At 34.4% G+C, this 27509-nt stretch overlaps 1 protein-coding gene across 2 annotated transcripts; it reads left to right on the forward strand.

Annotated features, from left to right (window-relative positions):
• Nucleotides 1-2930: 2930 nt before the first annotated feature.
• On the forward strand, nucleotides 2931-27509 carry LOC136982597 (arfaptin-2-like). 2 transcript variants are annotated; one of them, XM_067279138.1, is made up of 6 exons: nucleotides 2931-3083; nucleotides 9455-9725; nucleotides 11317-11480; nucleotides 19803-20146; nucleotides 20217-20391; nucleotides 26745-27509. In XM_067279138.1, the coding sequence occupies exons 2-6, from the start codon at nucleotides 9518-9520 to the stop codon at nucleotides 26895-26897; spliced, it is 1044 nt and encodes a 347-aa protein (XP_067135239.1). In that variant the 5' UTR covers nucleotides 2931-3083; nucleotides 9455-9517; the 3' UTR covers nucleotides 26898-27509. The 2 variants fall into 2 exon arrangements, with proteins under 2 accessions (XP_067135239.1, XP_067135240.1); XM_067279139.1 differs by lacking the exon at nucleotides 2931-3083 and adding an exon at nucleotides 3296-3330.

Genomic DNA, 27509 nt, shown 5'->3' on the forward strand with positions numbered 1-27509 from the left:
AAGGGTTTATTAAATCCAGTGACCAATCTAACACATTTTAATAATTCTTTAAATTGTGTACGGTAGAAGAAAATTTTTAAAAATATTTTAACTGGTCACTCGGTGTAATAAGCCCTTACGTAAGATAACTTTTGTAGTTATATAAATCAAATACTACGATATAACAAATACTAAAACAAAAACCATTTAAAGAGTTTGGTTATTTTAGCCTACCATTGTCACGTTTATCGCGACACTCGAACGGTACGAAATGGTACAATTTCATTGGTCAAATAGACCAATTGAAAATATGATATCTTAAGTTTTTTCAAATTTTTGCCAACCAATCAAATTTGGCCAAAAACGGACCAAATATTTAAACTCGGCACTACGGAAAACCACTTAAAACATATTTTGTGCTGGCCGGTAACCTCGTATTATGTAATTTTCCTATTCGAATGCCATTATCCGGTGGTCCCGTAGAAGGAGCTATTGCTTGAAGTATCTTTTGAAAATGCGAGAATAATTACTTTTATGTGATAATAAAGTGCTTATATTTTTGCAACAGATTGTATAAACTACGTGGGAAGTATATTCTCGTAAATATTGTATTTATAGAAAAATTATTGGGCTGCAAATTAAAAAGAAAATTGTAGACTTATAAATTTTGACTGTGGTCCCCTATCTATCTGTCCTTCTTTAATCTCAAGAAAGGAGTGAGATAGATGACAATTGAGACCAGATATGAAAGCGTAGCAGAAGGAGGCCCAGGTTAACTGTACGAACTTCCGGTTTAAACTGGAAATCACGTTATTTCAGTTCAGAATTCTACCTGAAAACAGTTAGATAGATGACCGGCACGACTCTGTTGCCAACAGGAAAAGTATGATGTAAAGGGGCAAGAATGAAAAAAATTGACGATGTCACAATAAATAATCTCTCGTTAGAATTAGTTTGGTTTATTTGGTTACGGCAACACGACACCGAGCGATCTGCCGAGGGGATCATCCCGGGAAGACTTTTATGAGAAACTGGACCCTACTTAGGTGAAGAAAACCCGAAAAAACTCCACGTGGCCAGTCCGTTGGCCGTGCCCGAACCAACGACTAACTATCAGTGTTGGTTTTATTCATTCGGCTACTGGAGGACACTTATTAAGAAAGTACCGTTCAGAAATGAAAAATATCCAGTGGCAAGTGCTATATGCTACCCGTCACAGTAATTATATAGTGCGTCTATTTTGCGCTATATTATTGTCGCAGTAATTAAGTGAATATAATATATATATTTTAAAATTATATCCTTTTTTTGTAAGAATTATATTTAGTTTATTATTTTGTTTAATTTTTTGCCAATAGATACCGCTACGTGTAAATTAGTAACTAATGTAGATAAAAATTAATCGATTTACAGAAATTCAATAAGTATTTTCGGGTGGGATGTACGACATTATTTGAATTAGAAGTATGTAAACATAACTTTTGAGTTTTGTAGCAATTGGTCGATCGGCCTAGCGAACATACAAACAAACATCCTCATTTATATATGTAGATTACACAATAGCGAGGTTGAGGCCGAAGTTTTAAACGCGAAAACGTGTACGTCGGACGTTCAGCGCCGTTTTCCTGTAAGCCTAGAAGTTTGACAATGGCGTTTGGAAAGTCAGTGGAATCATGCTCGACATTCCAAATGCCATTGTCAAACTTCTAGATTTACAGGAAAGCGGCGCTGAAAGTCCGACGTACACGTTTTCGCGTTTAAATTTACAAGATCATATATATATTTTTTCCTAAGTGATGGTTGAATTCTGAAGAGGTTACGCAAATATATATACATATATATATTTATTTTCTTCATTATTTCAGATATGACAGCTGAAATTAAATCTGCAAACATCTCGTCACTTGTGCGACTCTGTCGCTGCTGCAGGATCGTCATAACTGGCCAAACAGCAGTTAAAGTGTTCACTGGTCTCTAGATCACTGGCAGTTTCCCTCTGCCTGCTTCTCTTTTCTCTTTGTCGCACACTGTTACCAGATAGCGGTGCCACTGATCCGACAGTGTCACTCGAGGATAGAGAGGAGATACCATCATCGAGTGTATTGCAACTCTCAGTCCTCTCTGTCAGCGAACAAGATGTCCCGTCTTCCGATACACACCGGGCATCTTGTTCATTGTCCGAAACATCTACTCCGGTTAGTATATCAAATGTACTCCAGGGTGAGGTGTCTACATCCCGAGATTCGAGCTTTGCTTCTTTATTAACCGGAGCAGCATAATTACATCGAGTCCCGAAAGCCAATAAAACTATACGAGAATACCGTGCAAGAGCACAAGGGCTTCAAAATATAGTTACGCACAACATACTTGGATTGTTTTACGATATTCTTTAGGAACATAAACGGGTAATGTGATGGCCACGTCGGCCGTGAGGTTTTTCCGCTCTCAGATGGAATATACCGCCCGTCTTCTTTGCCGAAACATTCTCTTAATAATTTCCATCTGGTCTGGACTTTGGGAATTGTATGATGCATTATTTTCAAATATCTGCAGGTTGATATGTAATACTCATATATATTTTCATAACAACGAAATATTCGCGAGGTTGAAGTCGAAGTTTTAACGCGAAAACGTGTACGTCGGACGTTCAGCGCCGCATTTCTGTAAGCCTAGAAGTTTGACAATGGCTTACAGGAAAGCGGCGCCGAACGTCCGACATACACGTTTTCGCGTTATAAACTTCGGCCTGAACCTCGCTATTATCGTAGACTACATTAAAGAAAAGTTTAATTTAACAAATTTAATCAAGTTATGGAAAATGAGTTACGTCGAATCATTTTTTTTTTTCAATTTGTCTAAGTCAAAGATGGAAGAGACGTAATCGAAATACTGTAACAAACGTTTATCGGCCGGCATTACCGGAACCCGCGCGTTTTGGGCGGTTTCACGCTCGTCCTTCGGGAGGCATCCGTCACCGGCGACCTCTGGCGGTCGTCTTCCGCCTCGACCGATTTCTCCGGTTGCGTTGGCACGGTTACCGCCGTCCCGCGTGGCCGCCGCCGATCCGAGTGCTCCGCCCTACCGAAAGCCGGATCCGTTCCCGGGTGAGTATGTGTCCCGGCCGTTAATAAACTCCGTTCCGCGGTTTTCGTCCGAGGAAAAGAAAGGCCCCATCGCCCGCAATTACCGGACCGGACAGAAACGCGCTTCCGCCGCGGGACGGGCGGCGGCCGCCGAGACGACAAAAAACGGCCGTCGGCGCGCCTCCCGCGCCCGGCAAAAGTCGATTACGGACATTTCCCGGCCGTCAGACAAAATGCCCGGTCTCCGGCAGAGGAGTGGCCATTCGCGGTAAAACGCTGGTCGGCGACGACTGTTTATTCTCCCTTTCCGATAAGTGTTAAATCCACGACCGTTATCGTGCCGCGTCTTAGGTAAATCGCTAACGCCGAGGAATGACGTCTGTCCCGTGGTTACGCGGCAGGTGCTCCTCTTCCTGCGGCGTAGGTATCGGCATAGAAAATTTGTAAGCGCCACCCAATGTTCTCACCACGTTACGTAATCTTGATTCGGGGTCCGGGGACGGAGGATGGTAAAACTCTAAAAACGTTACGAGTTAATGTAACCCTTGGTGCCAAGATGGCGGCTCGTCATTGATTCCAGCAACGAACAGTGGGACGCACATTCTAACCTAACCTCACCTATTCTAATAAATTACCATAATTATTAGCAACCAAATTATTATAATAGATTAGGTTAGGTTAGAACATGCATTCCACTGTTTCCTTGCTGGAATCAATGACGAGCCGCCATCTTGGCACCAAGGGTTACATTAACCACGTTACGTCATTTACGGCCTCTCCCTCCTTTGCTTTGTTTTTACTCTTTCTGCTCCCCGGTTGCCCGGGGATGGGTTTTAAAAACCCGGCGGTGGGCGTGCTAGTTCTTTCTTCGTATGGGTCCGTCGAGTCTCCCGCATTTAAAAATGTAAACAAACAAAAGAAAACAAAAAATTGTTTTCTTATTTAATAAATTTGCACTTTATTATCCGTATCGATAAATGTAATGTTTTGAAAAATGTATTTATAATGTTATAACCGTGCATTATGTGTCATTTTCCACGCATTGCCGGCTCGTGTAGTTTAAATGTTTTGCGCGTGTCGATCTTTCTCGGTTTGTGCAACGGCACGGGCTGCAAAACACCGGGTTTTTCGACTGTTGCTCGGGTGTTGCCGTGCTGTGCCGTTTTGCTGTTTCGACTCTCGTTTTGGACTCGTTTTCTTCGATTTTTGCATTAAATTTTGCAGTTTTGCGAAGTCTCTTTGGTGGTCCCGTCCGGTGCTGACTCTTTTGCCGAGGAATGCCCCCTTTTGTTTCGTTATTTAGGTCATTGGGTGAGTAAATTGCCCGACGACCTGAATAACGATACGTTCTACGTCTGTTGAATGGGAAAATGCTCTAAATGGCTGTTTTCTGCAGTTTTTAGACGTGCCATATTTTCTGACCATTTCGTATACTTTATCTACTCCCGTTTAAATTGTTATGTGATGTGACTATTCGTGGAAGCTTGCACTTGCTGGAATCATTATCGAGATCATTTCGGAAATGCATTGCGGATGGCAGTGGCACTCGTTTGTTTTTCCCCACAAAAACAAGAGTGCCACTGCCGTCTGCACCCATTTATTTTTCCCTGGAAAAACAAACGGGTGCCACTCCCCACCTTGTAAACTCTGTGTTTTAAATTGAGTATTTCTCACATAATATTTTTGGTACATCCAGAAGGGTTACTAAATCCAGAATAATTAAAAATTGATCTGTCGTTATGAATTACAAGAGTCGTTGAATAATTACAATGATGAAATACCAGAAAGATCGATATATCTCTGCAAGAAGCCGAGATTAACCGATCGTTATTTAGTGGTGAAAAATTTCGAAGTGTTTGTGCAAACCCACAAAAAATCAGTGTCACACTAATAGATGTGCAAGCTTTGGAGGTAATGTTTCCGCTAGTTTATAGATTATTTTTGTCATTTGGCAGAGGAGGAAGAATGCATTGACATTAGTGATATGAATGAAATTACTTGTGTTTATGCTGTTGTTTGTGAGCATTGTTGGTCTCTATTGTTAGTGAAAAATTGAAAATTGGGAGAATAATGCAAATAAAATGCAAAAAGCAATGTGGTATTTTGTCAGATTTTCTGCCAATAGTTATCCTCTGTTGTCTTGTATTTTTTATTTTTGTGTGATGGAAGCACTTTTTTTCCTGGCCCAGTGGATACTGAGAAGGCTATTTTGAATCTGTTTTAGGTTCAGTTGGGCACACTATGAGAGGCTGTGTGGTGGGGATGAGATCGAACATATCTGCAATACCCTTTAAAAAATCTTTGGAATTTGGACCTATCTTGATTCATTTATGAGTTCTCTAGAGTGGTAGGCTGATACCTTACTGCTCATCTATTTGGCTATTGTAATAGAACTAATGTGGAAACATTGTTTTAAAATTATTTTTATAACCCACAAAACATTTCACTAAGTGCTTTACTATTCAGTAACATCAGCTGAATAAAAGTTAATGATGGAAAATGCCAAGTGGTCGAGTGATTGCACTCTATCGTGTTTGAACAAACGAAAAAAATACTGACACGGTTTCAAGAATGTTAAATTTGGTAACATGTCCAACTAAAAATTGTTACTGACTTGAGTTTCTGCTAAAGTTTGATATTCTTATTAGCTCTGATGAGTTTTCCTTTAGAATTGCAACTCTCTTGGCAAGTGTTCTGGTCACTAGTCAAAAAACTGCTAATTTTGCCTTGTCTGGTGTGATGGTGGCCATAATGCAGCCAAAGAATGACTTTGATTTGTTAGTTGGGGCCATGCTGTCCTTTTTGTAAATAAAACACATGGAATGTGTTCCCTTCTCGTCGATGGAGGGTGGTCAGGTTCCTCCGGAGCCTCTCAGAGAGTTGTACCTCTCTCCCAGGGTTGTCTCTGCTAATTGTCTTTCCATGGACGACAGCCATCAGTGTTCAATGGAGGTTGCACAGAACTCGAATTTGTGGATCAGTCGACCCTGTGGCATCTCCCGCGGGTGCCAGATGCGGTGTTCATTGGCAAACTCTTGTGTATACCTGCCCGAAGTTGGTGCCAAATGAAATGAGAGGCAGAGAAATGTTAAATTTGTTAGAAATAAAAGATGGAGTAACAAAATTGAAGAGTCTGTTTCAAAATTTATTATAAAACGTTTAGTCATTAAATTTATATTTAAAAGAAATTTTTCTGTTTTAATTTTGAGAGCAAATATAGTTCCATCTCTCCATTGTCCAGTACACTCTTTGAGTGATTACCTGCACACTTCCATTTCCACAAAAATTTTAATTGTGTTGCATGTCCCACAGGTTTTGAGTATGCTTTTATTGTAATACTCTGGCATTCTTGTCGATTTGGCACTCCTCCTTGCAAGGAATGGCTATGTTAGTGAGAGTTTAGCTTACTACTATTCACAGTGTATTTATCATTGGTTTATAATTTAATTATTATTATTAGGTTTTTGTATTTACTATTCTGTTTGTTTGAATGCTTGTACGTAAGCCAGTATTGGCTTGAGATAAATAATTGTGCAAGTGAGGACCATTAAACACATTGTTAAATTCTAATGATACATTTCAAATAAAATCATATTTTATTTTCAATAATAATACTAATTTTATCTGTTTCAAAAGAGAGAGTCAGTTTTATAAGAAATAAGAACTCAATAACAACTTAAAGAGAAAATTTGAAAAATAAATCAATATTTCAATCTTTAGAAGATGTAATTAATAGAAATATTATAATTCCACACAAATGTGTGAAAATTTGCTTTTTGGGTTAATTTACCTGTTTTTGCATTTTTTTGAAATATATTTCCTGCTTTCATCACATAAGCATACCTCGTATATACCTGTAAGAGAATAAATATTGTGCGCGCTAGATTCTTTTTTGTTTTATGAGATGTGGCACTGCTGTGTTGATGTAAATTAAGATTAAATTTACTGTTACAGTAACTATTTGGTGATGTCTTTTTCATATTTGTCGAATATAGTACCAATTTTGCCATGTCTATAAGATCGTGTTTTTTTTGCTTTTTTTCCTTCACTACTAGGTGCATTAATAGACAAAAGGCATTTTTACTTTATCTTTATTTTGGATCTTCTATCGGCCAATAGAGGATTCAGAATAAAGATAAAGTAAAAATGCCTTTTGTCTATTAATGCACCTAGTAGTGAAGGAAAAAAGCAATAAAAGGAAGACACGGTCTTGGAGTACATAACTATAATTGTGTTCTTTATTTGCATGGAAATTCACTGTTTATTTTCTGGTAAAAGTTTTAGAAGGACAGGAACTATTTGACAGAAAGTTCAAAATTGTTTTCATATTAATATGACTAACGTTTAACACGACTTGATGAAAATTAAATTTGAAAACTTGGATACTACAAAAAGCTGTTGAGAAATTGCTAAAGAAGTTAGATCTTGCACTGCTGTGACAAATGATTTTAAAGCTGTTGAAAACTATGGAATAATAAGATCTGACAGACCAGAGAATTTATTTTTGAAAGACTGGACAAATCTTTGAATTAATTAACTGTGACTAATAACTTTACTAATGACCGCATGCCGACGAGAGAAGTGACCAGAACTGCTTTTCCTTTGGCTTTGTGGTGTTCTATTTGGAGAACTTCGAAATCAACAAATTTGACGTTCTCCCAGAAAATTGAAAATGGCCTCAACTCATGCATGGAAGCTCTGACCTGCTAGAAAAATGTGGCCAAGGATACAATCCTAAAAAATGGTTTAATTTGAGTAGTTTTTTGACAAAAAAAAAAACCAGAATCTAAGTGAACGTGCATTTTTGCTCGTTGAAAAGTTTTGTGGAAATATTAATTTTGATTGTATCGTCGATAAAAATCTGAATATAATATACCAAAAGAATGGAATTTAGATGGACCAGATAGATCAGCATTTCATTGACATGATTTAAGAAAAGGAGAAAGTTCAGTTTTGGATGTGGACATTATATCTGTCATGACTTGGGGTACTTTGGTTTTAGATAAAGATTTGGCCATCTAGAATCTAAAAAATATCAACAATGATTGCATGACAATTCGATAGCTTTTGCCCCATTATGTATCTCACTGGAAATTTCAGCAAGATAATGTTCTTATATAGACATCAAAATACTTTTCAAACAGCTAAAATTGGTTTTATTAAAATCCATTAAGGAATGGTTAAAAAAAAATAATTGAAATAATTAAAAAATATAATTAAAACATGCCAGGACAAAATTTATACATTACAATATTAATTGCACAGAAGTAATCACAAAAGTGTCTTATTTTAACGTCCTTTTCACTCTTCGGGAACTAACTGTCTTTACCGCAGAGTCGACCTTCTTTTCGTATAAATTTTGTCCTGGCATGTTTTAATTATATTTTTTAATTGTAAATTAAATTTAATAATTGTGCCGAAAACCTAGGGAATATTTTATAACCGTGTTTAACATATTGAGGCGGAAGAGTAGCCTACAAAAGAAGGTCGACTCCGCGGTAAAGACAGTTGGTTCCCGAAGAGTGAAAAGGACATTAAAATTTAAAAGAAGACACTTTTGTGATTACTTCTGTGCAATTAATATTGTAATGTGTTGAAATAATTGTTGACAAACCAGAAGTCCCCATATAAATCTTAATTGAAAATTTATGAGCGATAATGGTTCAAGAAATTAACAAAAAATATTTAACATTAGAGAGCTTAAATTAGCCATAATGAATGAATGGGAAAAATTTATAAATGATTGATAAAAAAATTTGTTCATTTAATGTCTCATATACCATACAAACTTGAGGGAAAAGATTATTTTATTGATTTATAACATGGATTAAATATGCAAAGAACTGATATAATGTTATACTTTTTGATGCCACTAAAATTGGATTATTGTTAAAAGTAACCGCTTGATTGTTAAATTTCCATCACACTGAGTAAAATGTCAAGTATGCAAAGCCTCGATAATTCCAACGAATAATTTATGTTAAATTTTATACTTGAATCACTATGATATGTGTACTTGGTTATAATTATTGATCCAGTTACACGAAGAAGTATATTTCGGGTAAATTGTCTTTTGTTATTCCTTACTACTACTATTAATTGGGAATGCTTAGATAAAACATTTTACTAATTAAGAACAATTGTTTCTTCTAATCTATAATTTTGAAATGCATATCATTAAAAATACTCTATAAACAACAGTATATTTGTGTTTAATTGCATATTAAATTCACTGTACATTTTGATGTGTTTGCTTTTTATATTTTATATCATTACATAAAAAATTTAATATTCTGATGTCCACAAAGAAGTTATTAATTGGTATTTTTTCGTAGAAGAAGATTGTCACTCGTCATTATGTCGAAAGTAAATTTAAAGGATTTTAATTTCAGGTATCAGATTGCTGATTTTTGGACAACCGATGTGCTGATTAAGTGACTTTAAAAATTTGAAAAATGTCCAAATCGACATCTGATTATCTCGATCGAAATTCGGCGGGACAGAATCTACAGAATATGTCGTCTTTAAACGATGGCTTTGATAATTGTGATAATTTGCATCCGGATAAAACCGACGATGATGAGCCGTCCCTCGTTCAAGATACTAACAGTCAGTATAAGGCTATGCCTGCAAATACGATGTGGAGTTCACAGATACCTCCCGGTAAGTTAAAGTAGTATTGAAAATGAAAGTAAATGTTACTGTATTTTATGGACTATAAGATGCATTTTTTTCTTCGAAAAATTGTCTCCAAAATTCAGGTGCGTCTTATACTCCGTAGCGTCTTATAGGTATTTTTTTTAAAAAAATTGCTTAAAAATTAAGGTGCGTCTTATAGTCTGTAGCGTCTTATAGTCCGTAAAATACGGTACCATCAGAATGCATTTTTAGGCAGTAAAAAATTCAACTTAGGATAGGCAGCAAAACTATTAAATAGGCATTAGAAACTAGTCTTTTACTGTAAAAGAATGAGTGACTAGGAGTGAATACATCGATTAATGCATAATGAGGGGTATTACAAAATAAAGCTATGAATATCCAAAAGACCATAAATTTATTTTTCATAATTTTGAGCACAGTACATTTCATTACTTTTTCTGTTAGCAATATTGTAAATCTGTTTTTTCTGATGACTCCATTTTGTATGTAAAGAATGATTTTTCTACTGATATGTTACAGATTGGTGCTAGTATTGCCACCTTTTCAAAATTGCTGACCTGGACATTTTAAAATTAGGATGTTATACTTAGAAATAAAAGAATTAGGTTTTGTGGGAAAGTACTAAATCTTTAGAGTATTTTCCCCTTGCAGGAACAAACAAAATTAAACTTTGAAGAGATAAATCATGCACTCTATGACTCCAATGCAAGGAACTTAAGATATATTCTAGTCCACAAAACAAATAACACCAAAAAAAAAAAACTTGCGATTTGCTCTATTTTCTCCTAAAAGCCCCCCTCTTCTTTTGAGCATGTGCGATCTCCTCCGTGATCCGGGTTCTTCAGTTGTCGTCAAGCATCCGCATCCAAAGGAGCTGGTCGTACAACAGAACACATGGTCTTCAGACCAGTTTTTTTTATTGTGAGTAGGAAATAAATATTTCTTTTATTAGAAGGTAAACACGTACACGATATGTTATTAAAGTAATACAATAATCACGTGGCATATCCAAAAATAATTAATAACAGTCTGATGTGGATATTAGTTAAAAAATAATACAAAAAAGTAAGAATAATAAATAATAACCCACACCAACATTAATAATAATAAGTTACAAAAGATACATTGTATCTGATACAATATATAATATAAATGTAGAAATTTGAAAATTAACATGAATGTAATGGATACATATATTAAGCTATGTGAAAATAATTGAGAAAAATTACATAAAAATAAATATTACATTATTTTTTATTTACTGCCTTAAAAGTGTAATTTTGGTTGCTCCTAACTGCTACTAAAAGTTTATTTTTTATTATTTCTTTGTAAAAATGTTTACATTTAATTTTTATGTTATTGCAAATTAGTAGTTCAGCTTTAACATTTTCTGGTGTTAACTTATAGTGGGATAAAATAAACAGATTATCTAATATGTACCTTTAGTAGCAAATTACTTTGTATTAATTAATTAAATTAGTGGAATTATAGCCCGATTATGTAGGCAATTATTTGGTGATATTTCTGTTATATTTTCAATAATAATAATTTTAGATTTTTAAATATTTAAAATCTGCGCATTTCTTTTTTATAGCTAATACAAACATTCCATTATCATCTCCCAGTCCAGTACAAAATGGAGAAGAATCAAAACCTCAAATTGCTAAAGTTGGCCAATCCAAAATAGACTATTTAAAACAATGGAGTATATCTACTTATAAATGTACCAGACAAATTTTATCAGAAAAACTTGGAAAGGTAAGTTTAATATTATTTGTTTTGTATTTGTATAAATAAAATTTTCATTAATTCAAAATAAAATTGATTTGCATGTGAAATATATATAAGTTTATTGTATTGATTCACAAACACAAGGTGCGTTATTGTTTCAACACTAGGCAATATTCCATTTTATTTAGTTGATCAACTAAATAAAATGGAATATCACCTAGTGTTGAAACAATAACGCACCTTGTGTTTGTGAATCAACAGAATTAAACAACATGGTTTCAGAAGAATAAAAAAAAACGTTTATTGTAATTACTCCAGTATTACTAAAATAAATCATATCTATAAAACACATCTAATAGTTTATTTTATCACAGATTAAATATCTTTAATTATAACCTCTGGCAAAAAATAATTGAACATGATATAAGAAAATAAAATTGTTTAGTTTGAGCTCATTTTACAAGAAAATAAAAATTTAATATTCAAAACGAATATTTTTGTTTTATTCATTTGTACTGACTAAGGCTATACCGAAATATAGCCAGTCTGGTTGCGGGGTAACTCGACTGAGGACTTTACAATTAAAAAAAAGGACACGTGTTGTTAGCAGGAAATACTTTAATAATATAACAAAAAATTACTTAACAAACAGCTAATGGACTTAACTAATATCCTTAAAAACTATACAATGCCTTGAACTTATACACTAATTAAGGTAATGCTTGGACTAACATGAAAGAAAAAAATTTCACTTATTCTAAAATACATATATAGATATATATACAAATATTTACATGGTGGCATATTTGGTTGTTGCATCCAATTGATACGATTACGTCACAGATTCGATACCCTTTGTTTGCAGGCACGTGGCCGGACTCACTCCACGAACACAATATACGGTGCCAAATTAAAGAACTAATCGTCCTGATGAGTACTCCTAGTTCTTACATATAATTTTAATTTAATTTATTACCAGCATTCGCAAAATTCAGGTCGATGGGGTTTGATTGTCTTCATGCACGGACTTCACTTCTCTTTCTTTTAGATTCAAACATTACCCACAATCCTCTCCCTTAGTGTAGGATCAATCCCGTCTCCAGAGTCCACGTATGAACAAAACCCCAAAAAAAAAAAAGATAGCCCTACACGTGTGACATACGTTTTTATATCTCCCCCTCATCCAGGAGCCTTTACTGGGCACGTGACCTTCTTTCCACCAATCCGCATTTACCATTGTTGTGACCCCAAAAGGTGATACGGAGCTTAAAGTAACACGAACGCGTCACAATTAACAGAAAACCCGATACAATATTATAAAGAAAAATGGAATGAATATGTATATAAATTACAACTATTAAGTTCTTTACAATTACAATAGTGGTGGAGCATTACACATTGGATTATTATGTATTTTACTTTAAATTTTAAATGACTAAACCAAACCATTTTTCCATAACAAATTTTTACATAATGCAGTATCCGAAAAAAGTTTTTGAACATTGTAGTAACCCGTGATGCTTTGTTGTATGGAACTAATGTAATCAAAGAGTAGTTGGCTCAAACAATAACTTTACTAATCAATTTGATTTTTACTATTACAAATTAAATGTTTCCTCATGTACTAATTTCACAATATGCATGCATTTCATTCTTAAATGAAAATAGAAGAGTAAGTTAATGTAGGAGAAAAGAAGGGAGGAAGCAAAATCTGTGTGACTGGTAGGATTACTACAGTTTCACTCACTTGAACACAAAAGAAAAAATACTGTCCTCAAACAGCACGTCTGCGGTAAGTCCTCTTGAATTTACAAATTCTGTGTAGTTCAACGGGACAGATTGAGCCACTATGAGTTTCTTGCTCAAGTTTGGCACGTTCTTTGCTCATTTCTTTTCTGATGTTTGTCACCTCTCCTACCAGCAATCACCAACCAATTCTACAACTTCCAAGTCTAAGGTGGAGGACAAAAGAAAGGGTCCCTCTCTCTCTCATCCTCACTGGTTTTTATACCTTTCATGGGGCAATTGCTCCTAAGCATTTGGCTCTCTCCAGCCAATCCAGTTGCCAGTCTTCACACAGGTTTGCTGAAAATGTGTAAATACAGGTAACTCCCATATAACACGGTACTTTTATAGCACGGATTCGCTCTAATACGATTCGAGAATTGGGAACATCCCCCGTATAACATGGTGCTTTTATAGCACGGGTTCATTCTAACACGGTTCGGGAATTAAATAAAACTCTCGTACAACATGAAATGTAATAAAAACTGTTACTAGTTGATGATACTCATGCTGAGATCATCATATAGGATGAATAATCCTCTGGTAAAATAATAAATAAGCATTTTACCCACGAAAAAAATCTACTGTATAAAGCTGAAAAACCAGATTTTATCAATGTATGCCAAAAATGGCCACTAGGGGTGCCCCTAGCAAGTATTTAAATTAACAATATAAATTATTTTATATTTTTACAGTATAATATTCAGTATATTGTTATTTTTATTTGTAATTTTGTATTTGCCTTTCGACTTGTGAATAATAAATCCATTTTAAGAAGGATTTAACAGCATGTTTTTTTAATTCTTGGAATCTAACCCCCTTTTTCACACTAGTTTTTTGTTTCGTATAACACGGATTCGCATAACACGGCAATTTTTTGGAACGTAACTCCCGTGTTATATGGGGGTTACCTGTACAAAACAAAATGGAAAAAATGGGATATAGAGTTAACAAGTAATCAGAGGAGAAGGCAAGAAGAGGAGGGAAAAAAAGAAAAGGAATGTAAAAATGTAGCTTGGATGTATGTACTTAAAAGAGAAGAATAAATTGACACAAAACTGTTAAAGAGCTTTTAATTTTTTGCAAGTACTTTCGACATTCCTATAAACGTTGTCTTCAGGCAATAACTGAAATCGGATGCTTTTTCAGAACAGATTTTAAAGTACAGAAATGAAACAGCATTAACCGAATGGAATACAAAACTTAAAACACAAAATTTAAAAACTTTTTTAAAAAGTCACACGCATGTGCTTAGAAATGTGGAGATAAACACTTAAAGAGATGTAGGGAAGATCCCATTGGGACACCCAGTTTTTGGAGGTATATCCTCCCATTAAAATGGAAGTAATTACTTGGGGAAAAAGAGGAAGAGGTTTGGTCATCACATCCACAATCGTGAATTCTGTCGGACAATATTTCATTTCAACAATTTTCTTCTTGTGCAGATCATGCATCAAATGACACTTGATGTCAATGGGCTTTGTTTGCTTGATCTGTTGGATTTCACCATTTCAATGCAATGTTGGTTGTCTTCAAAAACTGTAATTGCACTTGACATCAGTATCTGCACTATGGGCTAATGGTAGCCAAATGACTTTGTGATATGCATATGCAGCCAATATGTATTCGGCTTTAGTTGATGATATGGCAACTGTAGCCTGCTTCTTGCTATACCATGATTTGGTTGACTAGAGTGATGATGTATCCACTGGTAGATTTTCTGTGTTGTCTCAGATTGCCCATATCAGTATCCACGTAGCACTGTAGCTTTAGTTCACACTGTATCAAAAGATGGAATTTCACATCTCGAGTGCCAGACAGATAGCACATTATATGTTTTACTGCATTTTAGTCCTGTTCATTAGATTCACTTACTTGTCCACAAAAAATTAGTGCTGCTATTGTTGCTATATTTGGTCTTCATATGTAGTGATATATAGGAACAAACCAATAGCTTGTCTATACATTGTGTTATCTGGTAGTGTTTAACTGTCAATGCTATTTCGATGTGCTATTTCCATTGGGGTGGTTGCAGTTCTGGCATGTGTCATTTTATACATATCAAGCATTTTTTTCAACTTTGGATCGTTGGTGTGGAAGGAATGTACCATCTTTTCCCTCTCAATTTGGATCCCAAAATAGCAGGATACTTTGACTAGGTCCTTGGTTACAAAACTCTTGTTTAGGCACTTGCATATATTGTCAATGCTTGTTTGCAACTAGAATGTCATTGACATATAGAAGATATATTTTAACAAACCATCCTTTTCTATTCTTGAGTATAAACTTGCATTAGCTTTGCTTGGCACAAACCCAAGGCCTTTTAATGTAGCATTGGCTTTCTTATCCCATGCTCTTGCAGATTACTTTAAACTGTAGATGCTATGCTATGCTATGCTTGACTACTAGATTTTCTTGGCTTTTTTTTTCTATGAAACCCTGCAATTGTTCCATGTATATTATATCCTCCAAGTCTCTGTTGAGGAAGGCTGATTTTACATCGAAGTATCTCACTTCTACTTCTTGGTACGTACCAACAGCAAATAGTATTTGAACAGTTTAATGTTTGATGACAGGCAAAGGTTTCATCAAAGTCCTCCCCATATTGCTGTTGAAAGCCTCTAGTGAAAAGTCTTGCTTTATAAGCAATGGTTTTTCTACTTGCATCATGTTTCTTCTTGAAAACCCATTTTGTTGTGACTGTCTGACGTCTTCTGTCTGGGTAGCAATTTGGTTAACATCCAAACCGCTCACTTTTGCATAATTTTAATTTCTTCTGCTGCAATAATCCATTTATTTCTTTCATGAAATGGTAGGATATCATATCTTCCTTTGAAGTAGTATCATCTGGATGTTCTATTTTCACTTTATACGATAGTCCTTTTGTGGGGATATCTTTCTTCGAGAATGGCATGATGTTTCCTCATTTGTAGAAGAGATTGCTTGTTTGTGGCCGCCTTTCCAAGTTACCCAGCCTGACCGAGTGCTTGGCTTGGGCTGCCCCTTCATCTCTACTAGGAAACCTTCTTTCTGCTTCCAGTTCTCCTGGGCCAATACAATCCTTTCAGCACATTTAGTGGATCTTTAACTCTTTCTTGACCAAGGTACCAATATGTCGCACCCCCCAATTATTAAGCAAATAGGCCAGGGTATCGATTCATCAAAACTCTGTTTAAAATCGATTTTTATAAAATTTATCAACAACAGATGTCAGCACTTGATGGCAGCATCTTGTTTATTGTCTGTTTCACATATTTTTGTCCAGGTGGTGTTTTGCTGACTTAAAAAAAGCATTAATTAAATGCTTTTTTTTAATTTTTCATTTCCTAATAATTTTTTATTTTATTTTTAGCATATTCATGTAATAATATTAGTATAATAAGTTCATTCATGTTATAATAAGTTTATTCAGTTATCATAAGTCAACATGTTATAAATATTCAAGTTGTGACCTTCAGTTTTGATATTTTATATATATTTTTAATTTTTAATTTAATCTAAAATATCAGCAAATGTTACATCTATTACTACTGGTAATCATATTTTTATTACAAAAATTTATAGTCTTGTTCGATATGAAGTGAATAAAGTATATCAGTTTGTGGCCGAATAAAGTTTTGATTTCAAACAAATGTTTGATGTAATGTGCGATAATTTCACAACGAATAAATGTACATGCATAATTCTTATATCGAGTTGTACAAAACAATATTCTACGTCTTTCTGGCTCAGTGCCAGCAAAAAACTAGGTAGACTAGACAATGTTAATTTTGACAAAAAATTATCAAGTTTAAATGTCAATTCTGATATATGTTACATTTTATTAGAAAAATTTATAAGAAAAAAATATTAAAAAATATTGTATTTAAAACTAAAGATATTAATAAATGTATGTGATTTTTTTTTTTTCATATGAATATAATGATGATTTGATTTTTGGTGAATTTTTAAAATAATATCGCCTGACTGACCTTGACTGACCCACATTGCCCTCTGCTGTTTTACAAAATAAACGTAAACAAGGGAGGTAGCAAAGGGTCAAGAAAGAGTTAAGCACCACTTCTCCCTTGAGACATAAGGAGTGGCTCTGTCCAATGCCTGTTACAGTAGATATCAGTGAGCAGGATCCTGTAATCCAGGGATGGGCAACCTTTTTCTATGTAAGGGCCACATTTTAAGAATTTTGAACTGATGCAGGCCACATACAAAAGAAAGAAAAAAAAAAATGATGATAAATCAGAATTATTTATTCATACATAATTATAAATTAGCATAGGTATACTTAATTTAGCTTTTGGAACTGATGTAAACGTAATATATTGGAAATATTTGGTTAAATATTCGTCACTGTTAGTTTTAAATTAGTTTCAATGTGCCTGTTAGTTGGTTTCTTGTTTTAATTTTTACTAAATTCATTGCAGGAAAAACTATTCACATACATAAGTTGTAGAAAATAACGTTTGAAGTTTTGCTGCATACTTCCTTAAGCTGGGAAATTGATATATTTATTCACATTTTATGCATCGTGGGCTGCAGGTTGCCCATTCCTGCTGTAATCCATTATAGGCACTATCCCTCTGGCCACTAGCAAGGCTTCAGCTATGGGAGAATGATTCCTTGCCCCACTGGCTTCAGCATGCAGGCTATGGCCCTCGGGCCAGTAGTGGGTATGTGAAGCCCAGTCTTCCTCCTGGGAAACTGATTCGCCTTTACCAGATAAAGGGAGCTTTATGTGGCTCGTGCTGTCGTGGGCTTTTGGTAGGATGGACTGCATTCAGCCATTGATCTCGTGCCACCGAGGAGAATGGGGTAGTTTGTGAAGCATGTCTCAGATTTTAGAGAGTAAGAATTGTCAGATTTATGGCCTCCAGTTTCTGTACTGCTACAGGATTTGAATCTGGAAGTTCCGGCAGCCTCTGTGGCTAGTCACTTGATGAAGTCTTCGACACAACAATCACCTCACTACAAGCAGATGCAATAACCATTGCAAGTATCGGCCTTGGGTCCATTCTGACATGGCAGAAGGTAACTACCACATTTTGGCAGCACTCCTGTTGAGTGACAGCTGTGTTGTGGACCTGCAAATGCCAAGGGCTGTCAGTTTGCACCAGACAAGCCCAAGCAACTACACTCCACTTATCCCATTTGAAGACAAAACCTCTCTGGTAAACCTGTTTGCAGCAGTTATGGAAACTGCTCTCTAGGCTGTAAACATTTTGGAGGCCCATTACAGGCCCCTATGGTGACAGACAGCACCACTAAAAGCAGCCGCTGTGCTTCAGCTATATCAGTCTCCCTTCTGTTTTGATGTGAATCTTCATGCCACAATGCCAAACTGCAGCTCTTATTGTCGTCTGTCTGAACAGGGATAGATTCCAGTTTAAGGAGACGTTCAAAACCCTGATGGAGGCTGCAGATATGGACATGGCATGCAGGCAACAAGCTTCATTAAGGCCTGGTACACAGACCCAAGGCCCATGATATTCTGACACATCTGGAACCTTAGGCCTAAGTCTAAAGACTATTAACAGCCGAGGCCAAGGCAGTTTAGATCCTCAAGGATCCACCATCGGATCCTCTAACCTGCCACCTCTCACTGCTAGGACCCTGTCATGCCAAGGATGGTTCCCCTTATCTCAGGGAGTGGCCAATGATAAAGTGATTTTTTTTTACTTGTCATCTACTTTGCAGGTGCCGTGGGTCTTTCTGTTGTAGGTTTGGCCGGGTTTACAATGAGGACAATCCCCGGTGATGAGGAATGCAGTCTGGCATATTGGAGAGGGACCATTTATGAAAAATGACTGAGGTGACTGCAAAACATTGTCACAAAGAAGGAAGGAACTGCTAAAAGCAAGGAATGCCAAAATGCTTTTTAAAGAAAGTTTTAAATGATAACATATATTACAAAAATTATTTATTTTTTTTTTTACCTTATCATTTAGCTTCAATGTGAGATAAACCATTCAGATTCAAATGTAACCTACAATAATTGGCACTTTTATTCTTAAAATTATTGTATGTATTAGCAATATAATAAATTTTATATAAAAACATGGTTTACACAATTAAATTCAAGAAGGAAAAAAAGAGACTCAAAGTGATCAGATATAACACACTTATAATTCACAATTTTTCATTTAAAATCGCCATGGTTGTCCATTTCAACTGGGGTAGCATTGTTCCTCATCACCTCGGATAGTCGGGGTTCTACTGTACAATATATATTGTTGGAAATTCTATTTTTTAAATTTTGAAGATTAAATCTAGGTATAATATGTTTAATTATCTTTATATTTTTGAATTTTGTAGGTAACTATTAAATTTAATATTTTTATTATAATTGTGAATAGCCATTTTAATTAATAGAATAATTTGGAATTAATAATAATTAAAATAGTTGCTTTAAGAAATATTCACAGATGTGAATGTCATTAATTTATCAATAAGAAAAACTCTTACACACTTTGCTGGAAAAGCGTGTATAGTTTTTTTCTGTTAATATATGGCAATATTAGCTTTAGAAGTTTTTTGTGATCATTAATTCATTTATGTATTATTTTGTAGGGAACTAGGACCATAGATATTGAATTGGAAGCACAGATTGAACTGTTAAGAGAAACTCAACGTAAATACATATATATATTACGTCTGGTTCGTGCCTTGTCTAGTCATTTCTATCATGTGGTACAGACCCAACAGTCATTAGGAGAAGTGTTTTCAGATTTAGCCCATAAATCTCCAGAACTGCAAGAAGAGTTTTTGTATAATGCTGAAACACAAAGAAATCTATGTAAAAATGGAGAAACTTTACTGGGTGCATTACATTTTTTTATATCAGGTCTTTCTACACTTTGTAATAAAACAATGGATGATACATTATTAACAATTAGACAGTATGAAAATTCGAGGCAAGTATTTTGTTAATACACAGCAGGAAAAAAATAATTTTAAGAACTTATTTAATACATTTTATTTCAGATTAGAATATGATGCGTATAGAACTGATTTAGAAGAATTAATGCAAACTGCAAAAAGTGATTCTACATCATCCAAACTAGAAGAAGCCAGAAGAAATTTTAGTATCTATAAAGAAAAGTATGAAAAATTACGTTCAGATGTCTGTGTGAAAATGAAATTTTTGGATGAAAATAAGGTTAGAACAGTTTCTCTTATACTATAAATTGTCTTGGATGTTGTAAACTTCTGGTTTTAATTTGCATTGATGTGTGTAGTTTTTAATTTGAGGTTAAGAATCACTGCAATAAATTAAATGATTTTGTGGAAATAATTTAAATAATTAAGTTTACATTTATTGCAGTACTGTTTTAAGGTGACATGATAAATATGACGTGATTGAGGATTTCCATTTTCTTTCCATTTGTGCCATGAAGATCATTTATGACTATGCATTTTTTTTTAAATGTTATTGAATGCCATCTTTGACTATTTAGGTTTATTTTTTCTTTATATTTTAAAAACTGATTTATGTAGAAAGCTTAGGGGCAAAAGGTCCAGATTAACCATATAGAAATTTCAGGTTTAGAATGGATGCCAAAGTTACTTCAATGTAAAATTTTTCCCTGAATAAAGTTAGATGACTGGCATGACTCTGTTGCTAACAGGCAAAGTATGATGTACAGGGGCAATTTTATTGGTGGTTTTCACCAATAAAATTGAGAACATTGTGATGAAAAGTTGCAGGCCAGTAGTGTGACAATGTCACCAGCGCCATAACTAGCCTTTTATGCGCCTGGTGCGAGCTTCTGTAACTATGTCCCAAAACTATGACCCAAAACTTGGTCCAGGTCATTTCTGTGCTCCACTAGGGTCTACGCCCTGTGCCTGGGCACCGCTGGCACTGCCCTAGTTACGGCACTGAATGTCACAATAAATAATTGCAAATTAGTTGGTTTATTTGGTTACTGCAATGTGACACATCAGTGATCTGCCAGAGGGATGCATCCCAGGAAAACTTTTGGAAAGCTGAATCCTATTTAGGTGGTGAAAATCTAGAAAACTCCACATGGCCAGCCTGTTTGTCATGCCTGAACCCATGACTGACTGTGCAAAAAACACTGAACCTGAGTTCAGTGTTTTTTGCACATGGCTACTGGAGGGTGGTTATTACAATTAAGAAAGTACTATACAGAAATGAAAAAACCCGAGTTGTTAGATGTGGAAAATTAAATACTTAATAGACTTTTCACAGGGTAACACTTGATTGCATGCAGGCAAGTGTTATATGCTATCTGTTGCAGTAATTATATAGTGTGTCTATTTTGTGCTATACCATCATTGCAGTAATTAAGGGAATATAATATATATATTTTAAAATTATATACTTTTTTTAATAAGAATTATATTTAATTTACTATTTTGTTAAATTTTTTGCCAATAGATGGTGCTATGTGTAAATCAGCAAATATAAATAGAAGTTACTTGATTTACAGAAATCCAAAAGATATTTTGGGGTGGGATGTACGACATCATCTATGTTGGGGTTATATAAACGTACCTGTTAAGTTTCATAGTAATAGGTCGAATGGCCTAGGAGTGTATAGCAAACAAACCAACAAACATTCTAATTTATATATAGATTTAAAAAATATATATATAATAATCAAAAAAACACTTAAGATACTTTGTGAGAGACAGAGCCCAGTTTTTAAAATAGTAATGGCATAATGGTCAACAAGGTTCCTGCTGTGTTGGTCAGGGAACCAAGACACACACTGCTAAATATGCTTGTACTGAGCTAATTAAAAAACAGTTATCAATATTAAGATTAGGAGATGTAAAAAGGTGCTTTAATGGATAAAAATAGAAAAATTATCAACCTTCCAAATGCCATTAAATACAGAAATATGGTTAATATTGCAGCTAATAACATTTCTATTACCAAAATTGGATTTAGAGGAGGAATGGCAAAAATTCAAGGAAACATTGGTAGAATTGACAAAAATAGTATGTGGGGAAGTCATTTGCAAAGATAGAAAGGCTAGAACTCCATGGTGGAGGAAAGAGGTTAGACAAGTAGTACATGAGAAAAAGGCAGCTTATAAAAGATATCTGGCAAAGACCACAAGCAACCTATTTGATTATAAAGCTAAATGTAAGACAGCTGTACTGTGTGTGAAAACAGCTAAACAAAGATGCTGGGAAAGTTTTGGAACAAATAGAAAGCAAGTATAAAGAGAGGGCAAAATATTCTGGCAATTAGTAAAGAATCTCAGAACCAGTGGGAAACAGTAGCCAGAGGAATAAAAAATGATAAAGGTGAAATTATAACAGAAGAAAAAGATATTTTAAAGGTATGGAGCAATTACTTTGAATAGTTACTGAATGAAGGAGTGACAGATTTAGCCAAATGAGAAAAGTTCCAAAATTTGGAAGTATCGGATCTCATCTCGATTATAGAAGTGGATAAGGCCATCAAAAAACATCAAATGTGGAAAGGCCGCTGGTGTAGATAATAGACCAGAAATGCTAAAGTATGGGGAATAACAGGAGTACAGTGGTTACATCACATAATTCAAAGATGTTGGTCTGAAGGGAAGTTTCCAGAGGATTGGGGAAGAGCTTTAATTCCACCAATTCATAAGAAAGGAAGTAAAACAGACTGTAGTAATTATAGAGCAATCTCACTCCTTGGTGTACCAACATTTGAGACATGCCAACATTTTAGAAAAAAGAGTTAGAAGAATAGTTGAAAGTGACCTAGGAAAAGAACAGACAAGCTTTAGACCAAATAGAGGATGCCAAGATCAAATATTTACACTAAGGCAGTTGACAGAGAAAGCATAGGAATATAACAAACTATATTTAGGATTCGTTGACCTGGAGAAAGTATTTGATAGCGTGCCTAGAGGATTGCTTTTTGAAGTATTTGAGAAATATGTCATCAAGGATACTCTACTTGGGGGAATTCAAAGCTTGTGTAGGAACTGCAAATTAGCTGTAAGGATTAGGGTTTCTCATTTCTTGGTCTTTTGCTTGTCCTGGGATTCTAGGAAAAGAAGTGACCTGTTTCCCAGGATATAATTAATTATTTTTAAAATATCATTCAATTTCAAGATATTTTTTATATAATTATTTTTCATTTTAAAAAATAATTTAGTATGTTCTTCAACCTCCAAAATCATAATATTAATAATGCTGGGTAAAATATATATTAAAATTACCTTTGAATTACATAGAAATTTTCACAAATAGAAACAATTTATTAAAGTTTGTTGGAAACTGCTTACAAAAAAAAATGCCTTTTGAATTGAGTTGAAAATTTAAAGAAAAAATGAACTTAGATCAAACTTCTAACTTAGAAGGTAATTTTCGTTTTTTAAATAAAACATAATACAAAATATTACAAATGAACGTCCTATTAAATACTGGAGGAAATATAATTCATCCAACAAAACCTTTGAAACTCCAGTGAAATATGTTTACAAATCAGCAAACGTTTTCGACCCCATCTGGGTCTTCGTCAGGCTACAGTTGTAAGGAATTCAAATACATGTGAAATGGAACAGCATTCACTTCGGTTTTGCTGTTCCATTTCACACGTATTTGAATTCCTTACAACTGTAGCCTGACGAAGACCCAGATGGGGTCGAAAACGTTTGCTGATTTGTAAACATATTTCACTGGAGTTTCAAAGGTTTTGTTGGATGAATTATACAAAATATTATTGTAAATTTTTATAAGATTTTGAAAACCAAAGATGGTCAATACTCTGATCACTCAGTCTGGTTATTATTTTAATAATGAAAAGTTCTCACTACTGAAAATGCCCTTTCCAATTAAATGGATATCTTCTTTCAGTGCTTCTTTTGCTCTCAACTATTCTTGATTTGTCTACTTCAGTTTCTTTAATAGAAACATCAAGCTTATAGCCCGATAATTCGGCAGTTCATTTGTCTTTAGTAATTGGGTTTATGTAGAAAAACTTCATACTTGCAGACTTCATACTCGTTTCTATCCTTGCCCAATTTGCACAACTTGGCATAATGCAGTTACTGAAGCTACTGGGAATAGTTAAAATTAAGACAACATTGATGCAATTATTCAAGATATTACAGGTTCTGACAAGTAAAGAATTTCCAGAGTCCTGCCACAAATACATACTGATTATTGACAATCTGTGAGATGTCATAACAAGCAAAAAATTTAAAAAACTAATAAGAAGGCTTAAAATTAATAAATACAAATGTATTATGACAGTTTGAATTAATTATACTTTCTATTTGCAAAATTTCCTCAACCTTAACACAGAATAAGAAAAAAAGTGAACTTTTAAGAAATTTGTGGGATTTCCCGGGATGAGGAGAATTTCCCGGGTTAAAAAAGCAGCCAGGATTCTGTTTGAGAAACCCTAGTAGGGATAGAAGGACAAATAGGTGACTGGTTCCAAGTAAAACTATGAATGAGGGAAAGACGTACAGTACATTGTCTCCTTTATTGTTCATGATTTTCATGATGATTTAATAAAAGAATCAAAACTATTGACAAACTTCAGTTTGGGAAATATAAAAATTGGTTCTTTACTTTTTGTGGATGACATTGTCCTACTAAGTAATAAACCCAAGGACCTCCAGCAATCTTTAAATAATTTAGAGGAAAGTTACAGGAATTTCAGTATGTCAATCAGCTATGAGAAAACAAAAGTTATGGCTGTCAGTAGGGAGAAAGAGATTTTAACAGTTAAACTTGGTAACGAATGCTTAGAACATGACAAGTTCTCATACTTGGGAACAATCTTTAGTGAAGACTGAAAGTTAGATTTGGAAATCAGCAATAGATTAAACAAGACAGGTCAGGTAGGTCAAACATTTTATAATTATCACTGGTATCTTCCTCCCTAAGCTGTGTTTTGTCTGCCTTAGAAAAGCAATTAGCTCAAGAAGAGCCATGTATAGCAGACTTGCTGACCTTATCAGCAGAGTAGAGGACAACATATACAGAAAGGATCCTTACATGCTGGCATATGTTAACCTAAGAATTATTAATCTTCAGTAACAAGTTAATATGGTACTACAGAAGAAGTATATTAAGAAATTGCAATGGATTATACACAACCAGAGACAGGAGCACAAAGTGAAGTTGAACTGTCTGATTATATGTTGGGATAGTATACAGCCTCTAGGCTGCCTCATAAGGGCCTTCCAATACAGATCAATGTTCACCCTGCAACCAACTGCATTAAGTCCCGATACTATCATCCCAAACATAGAAAAATTGTTAGCAGGTACCAGTGAGAATTATTTGTCAACATTCCTCTCCTTTTGTTTTGAATAGTCTGTCAAAGGTGTCAAAAAACATTAAATTAAATGTATATTGTTCATAACAAAACTTGCTGATCTTAGTTAAATTTCTCAAGACACCATTAAGAATGCAAAAATATGTATGGTGGGTGCAGCACTCATTCTCCAGTAACTGCATTACAAATCCAACTGTGAGGAGCAGTGTTAATTTTTTAAAACGTATTTAGTTTCTACACACTGCAGTAGTATATGAATAAAATGCTTTTAAAAAATTAGAGAAATAGACAGAAAAGGGATTTTAATAGGTTTGTTGGCTGTTACATGCTCATGAACAGCAAGAGATTGTCTATTACCAGCAGCTTAAATTCAAATGTAAGAACATAATGAATTTGTAATTTGGTTCAGGTTCATTTTTTTCTTTTGTTTGGGGCTTTCAAAAGAAAGCATAGAAAATGAATAATGTTCTTATCTTTTATGTTCTGTTTATTAAGTTTTGGTGCTTTGATCATGTTGTTCATTCATGATGAGTTTTATGACCGAAAAATTTGTTTGTTTATTGAATTAAATTTACAATGGCAATACCAAAAAAGGCAATAATTGCTATCCCCAAATTAACAATAAAATTACAAAACTCTATTAAAAAGGAGACTATATTTGGGATAGAATGTAAATATGTTTTTCAAGTTTGCAGTTTTCCAATAAAGTAGATTGTGGAACTGATATATTTTTGATTAGAATGATTACATATCTGTTTTAGTAGTTTGTACCTCAGATTAAAGTGATTTGAAACTATGTTATGTATGAGCTTATTTTGATGCAAATGTGGTTTTCATATGGGAAACATTATTTGTAGCAGTCTGTACAATCAGTCTATTTCTACCTTATTTGAGCATTGGGTCAATCTTTTTGAAGGTTTGTTTTAAAAGATTTTTGCAAGAAAAGTTTTTTTTTTAAACTAGTTATTTTTCTGTTTTGCAGATAAGCAATTCTTACTAAAAAAGTAACTATCATTTGCCAAATTATACTGTAAACAATATTTGTTAAATTTCAGTTTCATTTGTTCTAATTTATTTTTAAAACAAAAATGTTTTAAAAATTTTTGATGTTTTATTTTTGGGTTTGATTTTATCATCATGTTAAACTCAAATTTGATATTTTATATTCTATAATATCTTTACCTAATCTCTCTTAACCTGTAACTTAAAGTAGCAAAAACAGATTTTGATAAAGGGAGGAATTTCTTTTGCAGGTGAAAGTGATGCACAAGCAGTTGCTGTTGCTACACAATTCTGTCTCTGCCTACTTTTCTGGAAATCAGACCATGCTGGAAACCACACTGAAACAGTTCAACATCAAGCTGAAGAACCCTAACAGTGGAGAACTTTCTTGGCTGGAACAGTGACTGCACCTTCCCAGAATCATCTGAAATTATTGGAAGAGACCAGATGCAGAGCATTCGTAAACTAGTTGTGGGCAAGTGTGGTAAAAAGTTGACTGCAGATTTCGGGATACTTTTTATATGTGAAACTCTGTGTTTAACATAGGTTTAATATATATATATATATATCATGACATAATAATGGGATGCTCGGACCACTTTTACTCCAGATGGTGACGGAAGCTTTTTATCCCTTAGGATTGCCACTGTAACAAGCTTGTGGAAATTGCACAAGCAATTCAATCCTGTACCTGGATGTATTCAGACACTTCTGTTTTACATATGATTACAGAAGTAGTGTTAGAAATGCTGAAAAAGATTTTTGGTAGAAAGAGTTCATTGATAAATTAATCTATGAGCATTGATTACTAGTCTGGCAGGCATTTCCATCTTGTTCCATTTTGCACCAAGGAAGTTTCGGTGTAACCTAAATGAAATGCCAGGAAAGGGTAAAAATGTCTTCCGTCCAGTTCCCATGCCAAAGCATTTTTGTAAGGAATCATGGAAATGGTCAGTTTCCTCTAGTTTAAGGAAACCCTGTAAACTGCAAAATTTCCAATAAAAGAGTGAAATTAA

This window comes from Centruroides vittatus, unplaced genomic scaffold, assembly GCF_030686945.1.
Source record: "Centruroides vittatus isolate TY-2023 unplaced genomic scaffold, ASM3068694v2 contig_854, whole genome shotgun sequence".
Taxonomy (NCBI): Eukaryota; Metazoa; Arthropoda; class Arachnida; order Scorpiones; family Buthidae; genus Centruroides; species Centruroides vittatus.

What these genes read in the sequence shown, in the direction of transcription:
- LOC136982597 (XM_067279138.1), top strand. Translation starts at nt 9,518, where the DNA reads ATGTCCAAATCGACATCTGATTATCTCGATCGAAATTCGGCGGGACAG. An exon ending in AGACAGTATGAAAATTCGAG is followed by an intron (nt 20,147 to 20,216) that starts GCAAGTATTTTG and finishes ATTTTATTTCAG; the next exon opens with ATTAGAATATGATGCGTATA. An exon ending in AATTTTTGGATGAAAATAAG is followed by an intron (nt 20,392 to 26,744) that starts GTTAGAACAGTT and finishes TTTCTTTTGCAG; the next exon opens with GTGAAAGTGATGCACAAGCA.